Source organism: Sus scrofa, chromosome 14, assembly GCF_000003025.6.
Source record: "Sus scrofa isolate TJ Tabasco breed Duroc chromosome 14, Sscrofa11.1, whole genome shotgun sequence".
Classification (NCBI taxonomy): domain Eukaryota; kingdom Metazoa; phylum Chordata; class Mammalia; order Artiodactyla; family Suidae; genus Sus; species Sus scrofa.
This window is the reverse complement of record NC_010456.5, coordinates 12,773,328-12,792,296: the sequence shown is the minus strand read 5'-3', so window position 1 is coordinate 12,792,296 and position 18,969 is coordinate 12,773,328. Positions and strand designations below refer to the sequence as shown.

At 34.4% G+C, this 18,969-nt stretch overlaps 1 protein-coding gene across 7 annotated transcripts in view; it reads right to left on the bottom strand.

Annotated features, from left to right (window-relative positions):
* HMBOX1 (homeobox containing 1) overlaps positions 1-18,969 on the bottom strand; it is a 202,472-nt gene that overhangs the window by 102,782 nt on the left and 80,721 nt on the right. For all 7 annotated transcript variants that reach the window (XM_005670463.3, XM_005670458.3, XM_001926736.7 and 4 more), the window contains exons 2-3: positions 15,128-15,207; positions 6,191-6,667 (exon numbers count right to left, since the gene is read on the bottom strand). In XM_005670463.3, the coding sequence (XP_005670520.1) occupies positions 6,191-6,667; positions 15,128-15,150 (500 nt within the window). In that variant the 5' untranslated portion in view covers positions 15,151-15,207. The remainder of the gene's footprint in view (positions 1-6,190; positions 6,668-15,127; positions 15,208-18,969) is intronic.

Below are 18,969 nucleotides of genomic sequence, written 5' to 3'. Positions count from 1 at the left end.
TAAGTCAATTTACTTATAATCAATTTCACCAAGACTAGGTCATGAAGAGAAGATAACACTCAATTATTCTTATAGGGCACATCCAGTTTGTAAATTATTCACAGCCCTGAAATATGACATTATCAAGGACTGCAGCAAGACAGAAGGAACCCCAAAAAGTCTGCAAGAGAGCAGCAATTCATTTACCCTCTCTCACAGATTAGATTTTTAGATACTTGGCAAGTTTCTGAGTACCTAGATTGAGTTTATAAAAATAAAAACAAAAACCTCTTTACTCAACTGCTTTACCAGAGAGAAGTTTTTTCAAACTGAAGAAAATCATAAGATTAAAAGATAAGAATGTGCTAGGGCAAGTCATATAATAAAGCTGGTTTCATCATTTGGTAAAATGAGAGTTAATACCCCCCATCACAAGGCTTTTAAGATTTTTCTCCAAGCAATGAAATTAAATTTAAATGAAATTTAATATTAAATATTTGTGTATATAATGTATAAAAATTTTAAATTCTTCAATGTAAAACTTTTTGAAACTTATTCAAAAAGCACTACAAAAACAATTAACATTATTTTATAAAACCCCAGAAAGAATCCCAGGAAAACAAACAAATGATCTGCTATAACTATATAAGAGTAATGCACACATCTGTATTGGGTATTTTAAGGTACCATGAAAAGATTTCTAAAAAGTCAGTTGAGACACAAGTGATGTCATTTAGATGGTTTCATCAGGTATTTTCAAAGTAGTAACAGCATTCAACTTTCATTGTATTCAATTCTCTTATGTATTTCAAAGACTTCCAATACACTGGATTAACTTTGTTCTTTAAACTTTCACATATTCACCCTCATTCTACATTCTTTCACAACTTGCTTCTCTTGTCCACATTGTACCCTGTAAAATCACCAATTTCTTGGTGTGAAAACTCCTTCATTTACTCCAAATCTAACTGCCTCGTCTCCTACTCCTTACTTTCTCTCTCTTCATCTAAAATACGACATTAACCTTTTTTTTTTTTTTTTTTTTTTTTTTTGGTCTTTTTGAGGGCTGCACTAGCAGCATATGGAGGTTCCCAGGCTAGGGGTCTAATCAGAGCTGTAACCACCAGCCTATGCCAGAGCCACAGCAACACCAGATCTAAGCCGCGTCTGCGACCTACACCACAGCTCACGGCAACGCAGGATCCTTAACCCACTGAGCAAGGCCAGGGATTGAACCTGCAACCTCATGGTTCCTAGTGGGATTCATTTCTGCTGCACCATGACGGGAACTCCTAAAATTTGACATTATCTTTAAAGAGAATGATCCACGTTTTCTCCCTTCTCTTATAAAATCTTACACTTCTCATGATTTCTACTCCTGCAGTCTAATGGAATGAAACTGACATACAGATTAATCTTTCTTTGACTTCATAGTTCACTTTCAAGATAAGCTACCACTCTACTTGCATCTACCACTTAAAGTCCATGTCATCTCTTCCTACCTTTTCCAATTCACAGCCATGCTGCATTGATTTCTACACAAAATAAAATCCTTCCTTTTCACCCTCCATTGCCAATGTTTTTATAACTTGCTAAACTCTCTATTATTCTACTACAGACCTTAATATTCAGATGAATTAATGAGTAACATCTCTTTGTGCAATCGGGTTTTTAAAAGACATCTTAAAATAATAACTGCCATCTATTCGGAGAAGTTCTCCCTGATCCTCAGAGCTAAAAAAAGATCTTTTCTTCCATTAGCAAACTTTACCATTTCAATTATACTACTCACATGCTAATATATTACATGCTATTCTGTATTATAGTTGATCCTGATCTGGTCTTATCTTTCCTACTAGACTGCAAAGTCCCTTACCACAAAGATTGTGCCTTATTCATTACGGGGTTTGCACATAATAGAGCTTAATTTGTTCCATGAATGAAAAAAAAAATGTAGTTGAAGATAAAAGGTTGTAAAATGGAAAACCTGATGTAGATAATGTATAAAACAGCTCTAAATTCTTAATCTCAAATATGTCTAAGCTTCCCAAACCAGAATGGAAAAGAATTATGTATACTAGCTCAAAATGGCAATTCTTCCTTTTCTGGAACAAAGGGTATTAAAGCGAATGTTTAAAAGTGGTATGCTTTAAGATCTTCCATATTCTCTTAGTTGATATACACTACACATTCCTTAGGATCCCCTAAAGGTAGCCACCTATCTAAAAGACTTCCAGAGATGAAGCAATACCCACCAAGACAGACTATTTCACAGCTGGAAAAATATAATTACTCATAAATTCTTTCAAGTATGAATAAAAACCTCTTCCCGTGGATTTATACTCACAGAGATAAATGAAGCATAACTTAGAATTTTAAAAGATAATGTTAAAACAAAAGCTACTCTATATGTATAAACAACATGGTAACTGAATATTCTGTCCTTTAGAACATAAATCCCAGGGAGTTCCCGTTGCGGCTCAGTGGAAACCAATCAGACTAGGAAACATGAGGTTGTGGGTTTGATCTCTGGGCTTGCTCAGTGGGTTAAGGATCCAGTGTTGCCGTGAGCTGTGGTGTAGGTCGCAGATGTGGCTCTGGTGTAGGCCGTCAGCTGTAGCTCTGATTAGACCCCTAGCCTGGGAACCTCCATATGCCGCAGGTGTGGGCCTAAAAATACAAAAGACAAAACAAAACAGAAAAAACAAAAACAAAAACATAAATCCCTACCTACACAAGTAAATAAGCTATTAGAAGGCATACAGACAACCAACTTGGAAGAAGGTCTCAGACTCATATAAAATACTAACTAAATACTCATGAAATTTAGTACATTGGGTAATTAAGAGTATCATCTTTTATGGCATTGTTTTTTAATTCTATTTATTAATTCAAATGTTATTTATATGTATGCAATAGGACAGATAAACTAACAGATATATACTATTACATTAGCAGATGTACTTATACACCTATATATAAATATATATATTAACAGATAAATTTGAAAAATAATTAACATGTAGAATAGGTTCATTCTAGCTCTTGGCTTTAAAATCCTTTCTAAAATATTCGAGAATTTGCTGAGAATCTGCATTCTAGTTTTCCGTTCATTTTTCTAAAACTTTGATCAATCCAAAAACAAAAAAAATCGTGGTTACTTTCTTTCTGACTCTTAACAAGCTGATCAGATGTATAGTTACAACGTAATCAAGTTCTAAAAAAATAAATAAATAAATCTCCTTTGTGTACCCTGAAATGATTAGAAGTTAAGTTTGTAAGCCCCAATGCCTTTGATGAAAGATATATCTATCTTACGGCTAAGTGCTCTGCTTTGGAGGTTAGGGAATGTGAGCCTGCAAGAGGTCAATTATACATGACACATAGCAAAGGAGGGAGGAAGGCATCCAAGTATCCATTCTCCCTACCTAGACACCACCAACTCCATCCTACTATACCACCATAGTGTTAAGTGAGCAAAGGGCAGTATAGCCCTATGTGGGCACAGGATACTCAGAAAGATCCAATGCTCAAAACCTTCTCTAACATTCTACCAAATAAAAATTCATTTGGCCAGTTAAGTGATTGATTTGAAATGGCAAACATCACATAGGGGGAGAGGGGGGATAAATGCATTAAGGTTTTTACATTTTGTCTTCAGTTGTATTAACCACCTTTCCCCAAATTTTACTGAAATCTACACACATGAAAAATTTATTTTCAGAGGCAACAGACACAATGGTAATAAAGACATGGGTTAGAATGCAGCTCTGCCACTTATTAACATTTAAGTTTTCTTGGGTCAACTCTTTAATTTTTGTGAATCTCAATTTCTCTACTCTACTTCATATACAGCATGACTGAAATGATTAAACGTGAAAACAGTCATGCAATAAACTTGTCCCTCAAACATAAGGATTGTTATTATTTGCAAACTTGAGAAAAACAAGAGGTGGGCCCAAAGGAGGAGGGCAGGTGTGGGTGAGAGCATAATGGCAGAGGACCACAGAAGAGCCAGAAGGCTCACTGAGACCCCTAGATGGTTAGAAGAACCACAGGAGAAGTTCTAAGAAAGAAGCCATAAGATACCATGCCTATGCAACAACGGGCAGTATGTAAATTAAATCTTAAATACTGATAACAGTTATAAACATGATGAAACTTGAATGTGTGCAAGTACTAGATTTAAATATACACCCTAGTCCTGGCTAAATAGGTTTTCTGTTTATTTTGAGGACATAGTTGAAATACACATTATGAGAACCTAAGAGGCGACAGTCAAATTTTAGATCCTTATAGTCAAGTTTTAGACTCTGAACAATCTTCCAGAGCCTTCTGCTAAAAAGAAATTTCTCCCAAACTTCTTGTTAGTCCAATACACATTTGGGAATTAACAGTTATTTTAAAAACTTATTAAAACTGATTAACAACAGCAACAACAACAAAAAACAGGACAGAACCCTGACAAATTTTTTTCTTGATAACCTCTCCACTTGGGATAATTAAAAGCTAACCGTGTTATAGTTTGATTACTAATGTAACTTTTTTATTTGCCCAAATGGTTCTCTATTTTAATCTTGACAATGATATGTGTTAAATTCAAAAGGAACGTCTAAACTTTGGCCAGCTGTTTAAGCAAGTGAAGATGAATTAAAAGCCAAGCTGATCTCTTATATTTTCAAGTTTTAAAAGCTTAAATAATAGGGTCCTGAGGCTGCTCTATGAAACTAATAATTACAGGAATTATATGGGGATTCAGCCAGGAATTCTCTATACAGTAGTTCCACCCTAAAAATAATTTCAGGACAGTTTGTTCAAAAGATATTTTACCTTTGCGGTACTACAGGATAGATCTTTAATATAGCAATATTAAATCACCATAATACTATCTTCAAGTCCTAAAATCTCATGGAAGAATTACAACTCATAATTATAGGTTATCATTCTATTTCTGACAAATTTCTGCTACAGCTTCATTCATATGTACTGTAATCTATCTGCAGGCTCTCCTCCCTACTATAGTAGTAATAATCTACTGAAAACAATGCTTGTACCATCTCTTTCATAAAGATCTGTAAAAACTCCTTTAATTTTAACCAAGTTAAACATAAATTATTTATATGGTATTCAAATCTTTCCCAAACCTGTACTGCCTCTTAATATACTATTCTAATCATCATAGTCTAGGCATTAATCTGCAATCTTTATAAGACTAAACAAGCTTTGCCTTTTCTATCTTATACTATTCTTTAAATTTAAATAAAGTTCTTGTATTTCAAATCAAACGCTATCCTTTAAAGTTTAAGTTAAATCATCCATTCACCTGACATATTAAGTCCTTAATGTGCTAATTAAGAACAGTTCTAGATCCTGGAGAGTCAATAACTGAAAACACGTCAGTGCTGCCCTCAAAGTGTCCCAGGTCCTGGGTGACGCCTTTCGTAATTACTGAATAATAAATCTGCTGAGGTTGGATTTCTTTTCTCAGTGTTTCAAACTCCAAGTACTTACACTTATCTTGTAATAGATAACATTAAATTATATATATAAACATTAAATTTATATATACATGCTATACATACATATATACACAAAGCATCTATTGCTCAAATTAGAACTTTAGCTTCTTAACAACACTGCTTTCATTTATTTATTTTACTTATTTATTTTTTATTTTTTGGCCACACATGCAGCATGTGTAAATTCCTGGGCCAGGGATCGAACCTGTGCCACAGCAGTGACCTGCGCCACAGCAGTGACAATGCTGGATCCTTAAACCATCAGCAAACATCAAGAACACTGCTTATTAAATAATAGGTGTCCAAAATTATTTTGTTGATTGGCATGTTGGAGAGGAAAATTAAGATCCTATTTCTCAGAAAAAGTACTTACCATGGATTTAAGGATGAGAATGTGTGTGTTAGCAATTCATAAAATTCAGATATTAGCATTTAGAGCCATAGAGAGAAGGCTAAACTTTGCTTTGATAACAAAGAGAAGGGAAAAGACTTATCAAGCAGCAAAGAGAAAGAACTGAGAGAAAAGAAAATTTGAATTAAAAACATAAAATTTTTAATTTTTTTCTTTTATCAAAAACGGTGAGGAGAAATCACAGTTCTTATACATAAAGAGCTGAATTACAGCTTTATTACTCAGAAATCAGTCTAAAAACAAAGACATTTTGAGAACTCTGAATAAGAAAATAACTAACCTCATTAATTCCTCTACTTTATCATCTACATCTAGGTCCTCTTCTGAGGCTTCAAAACTGTATGACCTCTGACCCATGCTATTTGCATGGTAGCGAGTTGGTGACATCTTTCCATTGGATGTAGATAATCGCTCGTTATTCTCTCTCCCATTCTGATTGGTAGTACAAGGCTGTGGGGAGGTATCGTAACTGTTGCTAGGTGATGGCGACATTCCTGAATGCTGGGTCTGTGTGGAAGCTGTAGCTGTCGAGGAAGATGCTGGAACATTGTTGGTATTATTCCCATATGAACCTCCTCCATAGCTGGACCTTCTTCCAAACTTGTCACTATGCTCTTGATCAAGACGGTCCAAGGTTTCCAAGGCATGGAGAATTTCATGTTTAGTCATTCCAGTACGCCGAAGGCGCTGAAGCAGATCTATCTGTTCTATCGTAAATCTGGGTTCATCTGTATAGTGAGACATGGTTTCCAGCAAACTAAAAAAAAATAAATAAATAAATAAAAGTCCCTTTATTTACAATATCTACCAAAGAACAACAACACAAAAACACCAACAATATCTACCAAAGAATATGTCACTATGTATTGAGAATGCACAGCTGAAGATACAATATTTATTTATTTATTTATTTATTTGTCTTTTTAGGGCCGTACCTGTGGCATATAGAGGTTCCCAGGCTAGGGGTCTAATCAGAGCTGTAGCTGCTGACCTACGCTAGAGCCACAGCAACGCCAGATCCGAGCCGCATTTGCGACCTACACCACAGCTCACAGCAACGCCGGATCCCCAACCCACCGAGCAAGGCCAGGGATCGAACCTGCAACCTCATGGTTCCCAGTGGGATTTGTTAACCACTGAGCACCACGGGAACTCCCGAAAATACAATATTTCTATATCAACTTCTTTATTTAAAATGACATCATTATTATATTATAATAACAATAACTATTCATGCTAGAATGTTTCTGTCATGGCAAATGGATTGATACAGATATTGAGTTTATTAGCAGATGGACATTAGGTATAACATAAAACCCAATTTCATATGGCATACAATTTACACTTTTCTCAATTTGGTAAATATCTGAACCAAAATTTCAGTTATGGCAATAATACTAAAACAACAGATGAGGTTACATACAGTATAAGCCTAGGCTATGTGATTATGCTCATAGGTGTCTTCCACATCTCAAATATATCATTCTACATTAGAGCATTAATGGAGAGTTGCTGAAAAAAATAGTTTGTACTATTTTATCAACAAAATTGATCTAAGAACTCTGTAACTTCATTTAGTGTAGACAAACAATTTGGTAAGCTTAACCCAAGTAAATACTAATAATCAGCAAAAATATTTAAATGGAAAAGTAGGAGAGGCACATAAAAAAACATCTTAAGCACGATTTCATCCACCACTTAGCAATTTCATGAGTATTTCATCTCTGTAATGCATTCTCTCTTAATAAGAAATGGATTTTACGTGGTTGTGGCCGAACTGAACTATTCATTTTTCTTAGGAAATTGCTTCTACATTATGCTTCCTTTAACTAACACAAGATACTGGAGGCACACCAGAAAATATCTCAGAGTCAGTAACAATATTTAGTTTAAGGGAGTTGTCAAATATCAAAAATTCTCACTACTTGAACTCCTTTCTTACAAAACCTGACTTTCTTAATTTTTTAAGCAGTAATTTCTTCTTTTTTTATTTTTATAGTTCTGTTGCCAAATAGGTTGCATGGCATGCAGTAGGCTCTCAGTAAGTGTTTGCTGATAGAAGTAAACGTCAAAGAATTTTCTCATCTTTTATAGGTAAACGTCTACTCTGGGCCAGTTCCCCAAAGCTGTTGGAGATTTGTTTCTTTATCCCTCTATACTAAAGATTTATTGAATATTCACTTCTAGGCAGAAGTGGGCAAGAATTTCGTGTAATATAATCTCAGTTCCTCACAACAACCCTCTGTGATAATTTTTTAAAGATTTTGTATTGATTGATTGGTTCTTGAGGAAACTAAGGCTCACAAAAGTGAGTGAGACAGAGAAAAAGGATTTTGTATCTTTACAAAAGTGAGTGAGACAGAGAAAAAGGATTTAAACCTAGATCTCATTGACTCCAAAAGCATAATACATCATTTTGCTTTTCAATATATGGCAAGACTTACTGGTATCATACGATAGGAAGCACAGGCTTCTGTCCTAAGTTCCCAGTTTAAACCAATTAGTCAAAACCACTCTACTGATGGACTAGGGGTTCTAATAATAGTTTTTTATATTTAAAATTCTGCCCCATCTAGAATTTATATTTACATAATGGGTGTGAAAGGATTTGAGCTTTGTTTTTTCCCAAATGGATAGCTCATTTGTCCAATATGCTTTATTGAGTAATATATTTCTTCTTTGCTCTGAAATGCCACTGTTATACAAAATTTCCATACAAATCTATATCTACCTTTGGATTCTCTACTCTATCTAAATAACTGTTTTGTCTTCCAAATTCTCATAAAAATAAGCAGGGAGTTCCCATTTTAGCTCAGTGGAAATGAACCCGACTAGTATCCATGAGGATGTGAGTTAGATTCCTGGCCTTGTTCAGTGGGTTAAGGATCTGGAGTTGCCACAAGCTGCTAAAATTGCTGTAGGTAGCAGACATGGCTCAGATCAGTGTTGCTATAGCTATGGTGCAGGCCTGCAGCTGTAGCTCCAATTCAACTTCCAGCCTGCGAATTTCCATATGTCACAAGTGCGACCCCCCAACTCCCCAAAAAGTAGGCAGAAATCTATAAATTTTTATGTGAAATAGTTCTAGTTTTAGAGACAGGATCATTAAAAATAAAAACAAACATATTTTGTGGACCTAAAGCAATATGCTGCAGGTCATTTGTGCCCATGGGCCACAGTATCCACCACATACACATATTTTCTTTTACCCTCTTCCACATACCCATTTGTGACAAGCTATTCACCATAAAAACCCTCTTTTCCTGATTATTACATTCTTTCCTGATTGCCCAGCTCTTCCCAAGACTGGATAATAAAAATTTTTAAACATACAGAAAAGTTGAAATAAACTTATGGTAACTGTCCATAAACTAACTATCTAGATTTTCCATTAACATTTTACTTGCTTTATCACATATCTACCCATTCCTTATGCATCCATCTCTCTATTATTTTGATGTATTTCAAAATCAGTTACAGATGTTACATACGTCCCCCTAAATACATCCATATGTATATAATTAACTAGAGCTCAGTATTTGTTTACATGTTTTTTTCTTTTGAGGTAAAATTTACATAAAATAAAATATGTAAATCTTATGGTTAACATTCTATGAGTTTTGAGAAGTATGTACACCTCCGTAATTCAAACCCCTATGGAGATACAGAATATTACCATCACCCCCAAAAGTTCCCTCCTGCCTCTTCCTGGTCAATTCCTGTCTTCTTCCTTCAGAGGCAACCTCTGCTTGGATTTTTTCTCACCAAAGACTAGCTTTGCCTGTTCTAAACTTCAAAAAAATGGAATTTCTATGTACTCTTTTATGCAAGGCTTCTTTCAGTATAAGTTTTTGAGTTTACCTATGATGTTATATATGTTGGCAGTTTTCTCCTTTTTTATTGCTCGATAGTACTTCATTGTAGGAAAATACCACAGATTTGTGCAGCTGTCCTCCTTTGGACACTTGGACTGTTGCCAATAATTAGCTATTCTAAATCTTTGGCTGTTACAACTGTACTAATTTTCTTGTTAGCTTAATACATCCTCCCATAATATCATTATCTGGTTGGGACGGAAAAAAAAAAAACTTTGAACCCTAGTAACTCATTAACTTTTTCTCCTGACCAATGTCAAAAGAACAGCACACCTTGCTTAACACAAATGATCTATTATTGAAATGCTATGCAGTGTTGGTAATGTTCTGTTCTATGCTAGTTATATTACACAGAGGCATTAGCTAAGAACATTCACCAAGGTGTACACTACTGACTTGTACATTTTTCAGTAAGTACATTATACTTAAAGTTTGTTGAAAAAGCTGCATAAACATTTTCCTAATGGCTTATAAGAGACACCTGACACTTGAGTTTCTCCCTTAACCCTCAGCCCTTTGTCCTTTATATCAAGTGCTTAGGAACATATTAATTCTTAATCTTAAACAGCTCTTTTTACAAGCGGCTGCCAAATCACTTTAGTAATCCAAGTAATTTACCCTTAATTCATTAATTTGTTAAATTCAGGTTTCTACACATTATTCTTTCTCCTTGAAAATGAATTAGAGTTGTGCATTGCTAACTTCAGTCTTCATGCTGTCAAAATACTTCATAAACTGACTTTAGCTATGGGATTTCCAAGAATTGTTTTATTATACAGACCAAAAAATGATAATATATCCCATTTATATCAGAGTAAACAGTATTCTGTACATAACACTTCAAATCTCTCTCTGTATGGAGCAGCACTCTGTATGTAAGCATAAAATGAAAGTAAATTACAAGGATTTAACTTGCTAAAATTATCCAACCTAAAACTATTATTAGGACTATCAGACCCAAAGATCCCATACTATCTGAAACAATGTAATATTTTATGTCATTTCAGATTCACTGACTATGAGAACCGCTTTTTCTTTTTTCTTTTCTCTTTTTACAGCCATATCTGTGGCATATGGAAGTTCCTGGGCCACAGCCATGGCAACATGGGATCTGAGCCACATCTGCAATCTATACTACAGCTTGAGGCAACACCGGATCCTTAACCCACTGAGTGAGGTCAGGGATTGAACCCACATCCTCACTGAGACAACACTGGGTCCTTCACCCACTGAGCCACAATGGGAACTCCAGAAACCACTTTTGATCCCAAAGTCATAAAAGTAGATAACAGAAGGCACATACTATCCTGTCTGCCCAGAATGTTTCATTGTTTCCAACCACTTGTTGGTGGGGCTGCCACTCATAATATCCCACCTTCTGACCAACTGGGTGGGCACCCAAGGAAACCAAGCCTTGCTCTCCTCAAAATATTCAGGTTAGACTAGCAGGAAGATGGACAACTATTAAAACTGTGAGCAGTTGCAGGAAGACGTTAAATCTGGTATATTCCTCGCCAAGTAGAAGAAGCTCGTTTGTAAGAAAATAAGGCAAGAATGTAAGAAATGCAGAGCAAAACAGAAAGCTCTACAGTGTTCATATCTCTTGTTCTAGTAAATTCCTAAGCCCCTACTACATCTCTGCTCTTCTTGCTGTATTGTTATTTAACAGCATAAACTTCCCTTCATGTTTCACCTTGTTTAAATTAGATGTCTGTGCCTTGTACCAAGAGAGGTCCTTAACACAAAGATATACCTAAATTAAAATGATCTACAATTGTTAGAACAAAATGTATGACTGCTATAGAGCAGAATGATAATGGCATAATAAGCAGAATCAAATCATGCATATGGGAGTTCCCGTCGTGGCGCAGTGGTTAACGAATCCGACTAGGAACCATGAGGTTGAGGGTTCGATCCCTGCCCTTGCTCAGTGGGTCAAGGTTCCGGCGTTGCTGTGAGCTGTGGTGTAGGTCGCAGACGCGGCTCGGATCCTGCGTTGCTGTGGCTCTGGCGTGGGCTGGCAGCTACAGCTCCGATTAGACCCCTAGCCTGGGAACCTCCATATGCCGCGGGAGCGGCCCAAAAAATGGCAAAAAGACAAGAAAAAAAAAATTATGCAGTGATGTTGAAAATAAAAATGCAAAACAAAATTAAAAAAAAATCATGCATATGACACTAAAGGTACATGATTTTACTGAGAAAATGCCAGGATTAGAAGCTTTCTTGGATATTAAGAATAATATCCCAATGCACATTAACATAAACAAAGGCACACTTTCTGTCATTTCCAAATTTTATTTCTTATCATCTACCTAGTTTAAGCATATAACCACAAAATTATGGCAATAGTGACCAACAAAGGTCATCTAAGTCCATGATACCAGCAATTCTTTTAAAACAGGAAAAAATAACATGTAAGAACTGAATTAATTTTCCTATGTAGCACAAGAACTGTTCACAGGATAAGGAACATCTTTCACTTTAAATTACTAATCTGAATGCAGACCCAGACCAACAATAACTGAAAATGATGTGAGAAGAATTTCAACAATGTAATAACAGAAACAATGTTTAAAGCATAAAGGAACAATTAAATTTAGGAATTATGGCTCTGTTCATAAACTGACATTCTAAAAGATCATACTATTAGACAATAATAACACACCTATTTTATAATAAATTTCATCCCTACTTGGATATGTAAACCCTTCTTGGATAGGCATGAGGTCCAGAACATACTTTTTTGAATAAAACTCTACAAACATGTAGAGCATAGAAGGTTAAAGCATTCACAAATGATTAATCTTGAAATCATATGCGCAAAAACTACCTTACGTATAAAGTTAATAAGATCTGATTGGTAACACAACATTTTCTTCAGCTTGAGTCTGCTGTCTTTATCTTTTTATCTAGAATGACTAAGCAAAATACAGTCTACTCATATATTAGTTGTTTTTCATACATACTATTTACTGCATAATGATTTAACATATTATAGAATCAATAATAGTATTAATCAACTAAAGATATACTAAGGCCCTTCTAGCTATTTATGGCACATTACTCTCACAATTATTATTACCATGAAAGGAGTGGCAATCTAGTAAGAAAATGACAAGAATTAAGAATAAGTAAGAATCCTCAGAAAACTAAACAGTGAACTACCATTTGATCCAGCAATCCCACTCCTGGGCATCTACCCAGAGAAAAACCACAACTCGCAAAGATACATGTACTCCAATGTTCATTGCAGCACTATTTACAATAGCCAAAACATGGAAACAACCTAAATGTCCATCGACAGAGGAGTGGATGAAGATGTGGTGTATATACACAATGGAATACTACTCAGCCATTAAAAAGAATGAAATACTAGCATTTTTTACAGCATGGATGGACCTAGAAACTATCATGCTAAGTGAAGTCAGCCATACATTGAGACACCAACATCAAATGCTTTCACTGACATGTGGAATCTGAAAAAAGGACAGACTGAACTTCTTTGCAGAACAGATGCTGACTCACAGACATTGACAAACTTATGGTCTCCAGAGGAGACAGTTTGGGGGCTGGGGGATGTGCTTGGGCTGTGGGATGGGAATCCTGTGAAATCAAATTGTTATGATCATTATAAAACTACAGATGTGATAAATTCATTTGAGTAATTAAAAAAAAAGAAAATAATGCTCAGCGTGTGTAGTGTTTGCTAGCTACTTTATGGTGTCAGAGCATGGTTAACCACATCATTAAAGGCTAATGGTGCCATAACATGAAAGTTGGTGTTTTAAATTTACTATTTTGTATGGAGTTAGTTTTTTTCTCATTGTAAAAGTAAATATACCCTATGATATCTGGAAAATACAAAGAAATAGAAAAAAAAAAAAGAATAAGTTAAGAAATGAAGACTTGCTGGGTATTGTGCCTGACAGTATGCTAAAATGATTCTATTATTCAAACCAATGGGAGAACTGACTAACACAAAAGAAGAGGCTATGTATGACTAAAGATAATAGTCTAATATGTCCTTTTCATAATAAAAATACCTTGAGAAAAATAGGATTATATTCCATCTACAATCACATTTTAATAGTTATTTTCAAATTACACTAGTTGAGATTAAGACTTTAAATTATAGCCAGTTTATACACATTTGAGGAAAAAAAATCCAAGTGAAAACATGTAAGTTTACAGACAGAAATATAATTAGGTGTGGAGTCAGAGAACAGGAGACCATTTAGACAAAAATCCGTGAATTAATAACAATTACTGAGTGACCCCTAAGTATAAGACAAAGTACAAAGCAGAAAGGATGCAACATGGAACAAATCAGGCAAAAATTCCTGGCCTCAAGATACTTACATTTTAATGGCTATTGAGAATAGCCACCAACAAATTGTTTTTTTTTTTAAAGAGATACTCAGGCCCAAAGCAATGCAGTGCATTCCCATTTCCCAAGGACACAGCTACTTAGCAGCAAGCAACTCAGGCTACAGTTCACAACACCTGGCCTACTCCAGAGACTTTTCAATATATGATAAAATCAATGAGAGAGGGAGAAATACTTTAATGAAAAACCTAAATAACAAGGAAAATCTATCTTAATGTCTATTTGCTGGATTATAGAACTGTAAACCAAAACAGAAGGAATTTAATTGAAATGTACACTGCACCAAAGTTTAGAGATACTTACGCTAAAGGAACTCTCACTAGACTCTAAAGATGCACATAATGAGCTAATAAATACTTTATCTTCTCTAATATTTGAAATTCCCAGAATACTTTTATTCAGAGGTCTATTTAATACGAACTAGTGGTTACAATTTATATCCTAGCGCAAAAAAAAAAAAAAAAAAAAAAAAAAACTCCACATGATACCACCATCTCAATTTGTAATTTTTTGTCCGCTTCCAAAGAAAGGCTACCAACTACATTAGCTAATAGGATTAACTACATTATTATCTTCAGTAGGTAAAGGAAAATGACTAAAGTTCTTAGAAGTTTGCACACAAAAGGCACCATTAAGGTAACATGCTCCTAATATCCTGCTTGTCACAAGGAATTTAATACTAGCCATCTGTTTCACAAGTTCCAAGGCTATAAAGCAGTTTAAAATTATGACTAATTTTATGTTCAACTGAAAATTGTTAGACTTCAACATTGAAAACAGAAATGGTAAAAGAGAAAGTTGATGGATATGAAAATTCATTTACCACAAAATTATGAAAATATTCTTTCAACTCTACAAACGCCTGCTGTCATTTCTGGATCATAATCATAATGATTTCTTAACTTTATTAAAATAATTGATAAGGTAAAAATTAAGAGATGGACTAGATACTTACACCACTGGAAAGGAACTGAGCATACTTTACATGAGGTGACTCAATATCCTTTCTAGAGATGATCCGTGTTTTTTATCATTCTGTAAAATAGAAAATTCAGAAATACTTTTTAATCAAGTATTAAATAAAATTTTTAATTATGTAACTTAAGGATTAAAAATTAACATCAGATTTTTTTAAGAATTTTTATAATTTTGAAAGGAAATGGGTTTGAAGCAAAATTATAAAACTACAAAAATACTTTTGATAGTTTTCAAAATTATTTACTTAAAAAAATTATTGAAATTTATATCCCTGAAGTTTAATCTGTTACCAGATACCACCTAGGGAAACAGATTTAAACTTGCCATGGAACACACACACACACACACACACACACACACACACACACACACACACAACTGTAGTGACATTTAAGATAACTTGTTAATAATATTATAAATGCATTTATGTGGGATCCTCTAAACAAAAAACACACCACAGCATGACTGCAGCTAATAGTCCTAACTGTGGGGTAAATTCTGGGGTCCAGTTTCAACTATATTACTTATATTACTGCTAGCCAAATTGTAAGTGACTTAACTTCTCTAAGTCTAAATTTCTGCATCTAGGAAACAAGGGATAATAGATAACTACTTCAAAAAGCTCAAAGAATTTAAAACATTTTTAAAATGGTGGTGATGAAGCACTTCACAAACTATCAAGTAGTAGGGGCTATTACTACAAATTTTAAAAAGACACTAATATCCATGCTGCATTTTGATTCCTGAACAGAATATAATAATGGAGTGAGTCTAATACTTATCTTTTGATTAGCATTCTGCTGCTTTATTCACCACTCAGACACTTTGACCCCTTTCAATTCAGACATACATCTTAACAAAAAATGAAATCTACTATTCACAGTTTAGGAGCTAAAGATCATGTATTACTGACTGAACTTATTAGCAGTTTCAAACCACAATCTATAGTGGCAACTATTTCCATTAACTCCAAGTTAATATTATAAATTAGACAAAAGTTAAAAATGTTGATGCCAAAAACTATCACATTAAGATACACACTCAGCACTGAATTATATTAAGCAAGACCAAAGTGTCTAACAGTGACTAATGATATGCGTGAAATGTAAAGGGTAAAGTTAGAAACCTTTCACATCTGCATATCCTAAATTGTGGCTTTAATGAAGTTCCTATTGTAGTTAATTTTCTTGCTGACTTAAGATATACTGGTTCTAAAAGGTAGATATAAAGTACAAAGAAAATGTGAAAATATTGTTGATTCCATTTCCTAGACAAAATAGCAACACCCGGCCACAAAACTGATTGTAGGTCAATATACATTTTTTCACTCTTGCTCAAATTAAAATATACTAAGTACCTACTTGCCTGACATAGGCAGAAGACCATACTATGAGTAAGATATGGCTCCAGCAGAGTAGGAGCTTATTAAATTATGTGGGAGGGTCAAATAAGAATTACACACACACCCCCCAATAAAGGCATAATGTGATAAAACTAAAAATAAAATAACAATTTAGAAATTATTTTAGGTTACAGAGAACTGGAAAGACTTTTTCAAGTGAGATCTCAGCTGTTATCTAAAGATCAGAATAAGATTTCCACCAAACCAAAGTGTGAAGGGAGATGAGAATCGGTGGAGCAAAGAATTATGGAGAAGGAACGGTTAAAGGAGATTATGAAGGATGTTTTAGGAATAAGTCGTCCTATATTGCTGGTCTTTAACATGTATGTTTGAGGAGTAAATAAGCTTTACATAACCTATTGAGGGCTGGTAAATAAAATGCATTGCAGCAATTCTGATGTTTATATTTTAAGTACAAGAATGATGCTACAACTGAATCAGACAATCTAGGAAGTAAATTAGCAAAGACCCTTATCTCAGAGATGAGGAAACTGAAATTAAGTCACTGATAATGGCCTGTATAACTGTACATCACTGAATTTGGTACATTTCAGTTATAAATGGGCTCAAAATATCCTGTAAAAATAAAATAGTCTAAGGACAGAAGACTAAGCAAGCAAGGTGCTATGAGTTCTCCACTCCCAGGTTCAACGTCACAGAACCCTCCTAGCACAGGAGACAGATTTTTTTTATTTAATGGATAGAGTTTTGCAGGGAGGGGGTGCAACAGCAGCATGTGGAAGTTCCCAGGCCAGGGATTGAATCTGCATGGCAGCTGCAGCCTGAGCCACAGCCAGATCCTTAACGGGGACAACATGAGAACTTCCTTAATTGACAGATTAAAAAAAAATTTTTTTTTAAGTTTAAGAACTAAATAAAATGCATTTTAAGTCACACTCATTAGAATGGCTATAATAAAAAAAAAAAACAGAAAATGACAAGTTTGACACAGACGTGAATAAAATGAAACCTCTGCGTGCTGCTGATGAAAAAGTAAAATGATGGTGCCACTATAGAAAATAGGATGGTGGTTCCTTACAACAATTAAACATAGAATCACCATAAGATACAGCAATTCTACTTCTGGGTATATACTCAAAAGAAGTGAAAGCAGGGACTCGAAAATATGTTTATACACCCAAGTTCATAGCAGCATTATTCACAAAAGCCAAAAGGTAGAAATAAGCTCAAATGTCCATCAGTGGATGAATGGTGGTATATACCAGCAACAGACTATTATACAGCCTTAAAAAGGAAGGAAATTCTGACACCGTAACACTGATGAACCCTGAAGACATTACTCTAATGAAACAAGCCCGTCACAAAAGGTCAAATACCGTAAAATTCCACTTCTATGAATCTTCAAATTCAAAGAGACAGAAAGTAGAACCTGCTTGAAGGGGGCTGGGGAAGGGCAAGTTATTGTTTAATGATAAACTAATGTTTCAGTTTAGAAAGATGAAAAAGTTCTGGAGATGGATAACAGTGATGGTTGTACTTAAATGTATACTGTACTTAATGTCACTGAACTGTATGCTTTAAGATGGTAAATTCTGTATTGTGTATATTATAGTAAAAAGTACAGTGTTAAAATAAAATGTATATTAAAAAGGTATTAGGGATAAAAGTTCATGGACACTGGATCTTATTTAAGTGCCCAGCTATAAAAAGCAAGTAAGCTATAAAAGGTAAAAAAATCATCTCCTCATTGGACTTTTCATCTGTCATACTTGAAAAAGAAGAGAGAGAACTGAGTAACATTCACAGATGACAGAGAGAAAAGAATTCTGTACCAACAAAGCTTACATTCTGATACATGAAAATTGTAAATATGCAAGAATTTAGAGAGTATGTCTTCTTAGTTACCCCGGCTGGGAAAAATAACTGAGAAAGGGTTCCATCTAAAAAAACGTAAACTAGAACAGAGATGTGATAACAAGACAGAAAAAGTAATATTATAAGTAATGAAACTTTCAGTTTATATTATATAATATACATTTGGATAATAGTCAAATGTCAAAGAACGTATGACTTATATGATAAATAAGAACTCCTGAAACAAAGGAGTATATCTTCAAAGAAATTTTAATAGGTAACTACACAAGATGTATTAAAGTATCTATTCAAAGTAAAATAGTTATAGGCAGGTGAGATGAAGCTGGGCAAAAGTACTCTAAAGTTCTCATCTTTTCAAGGTTAAAAAGACACAAGGAGGGAAATGTGCATCTTTTGGGAGAAAACAGTATTTTGTTTTAAAGTAACTGCAGAGAAATATGTTATCATCCAAAGTATAATTTTAAGGTCAAAAGCACCTAGTAGGATAAAGAGAAAGACTATACAATTATAAAATATAGAGTTTATGACCAAGATGTAAGAGTTATAAACATATATAGCAAATAACACAGTAAATAATAAAG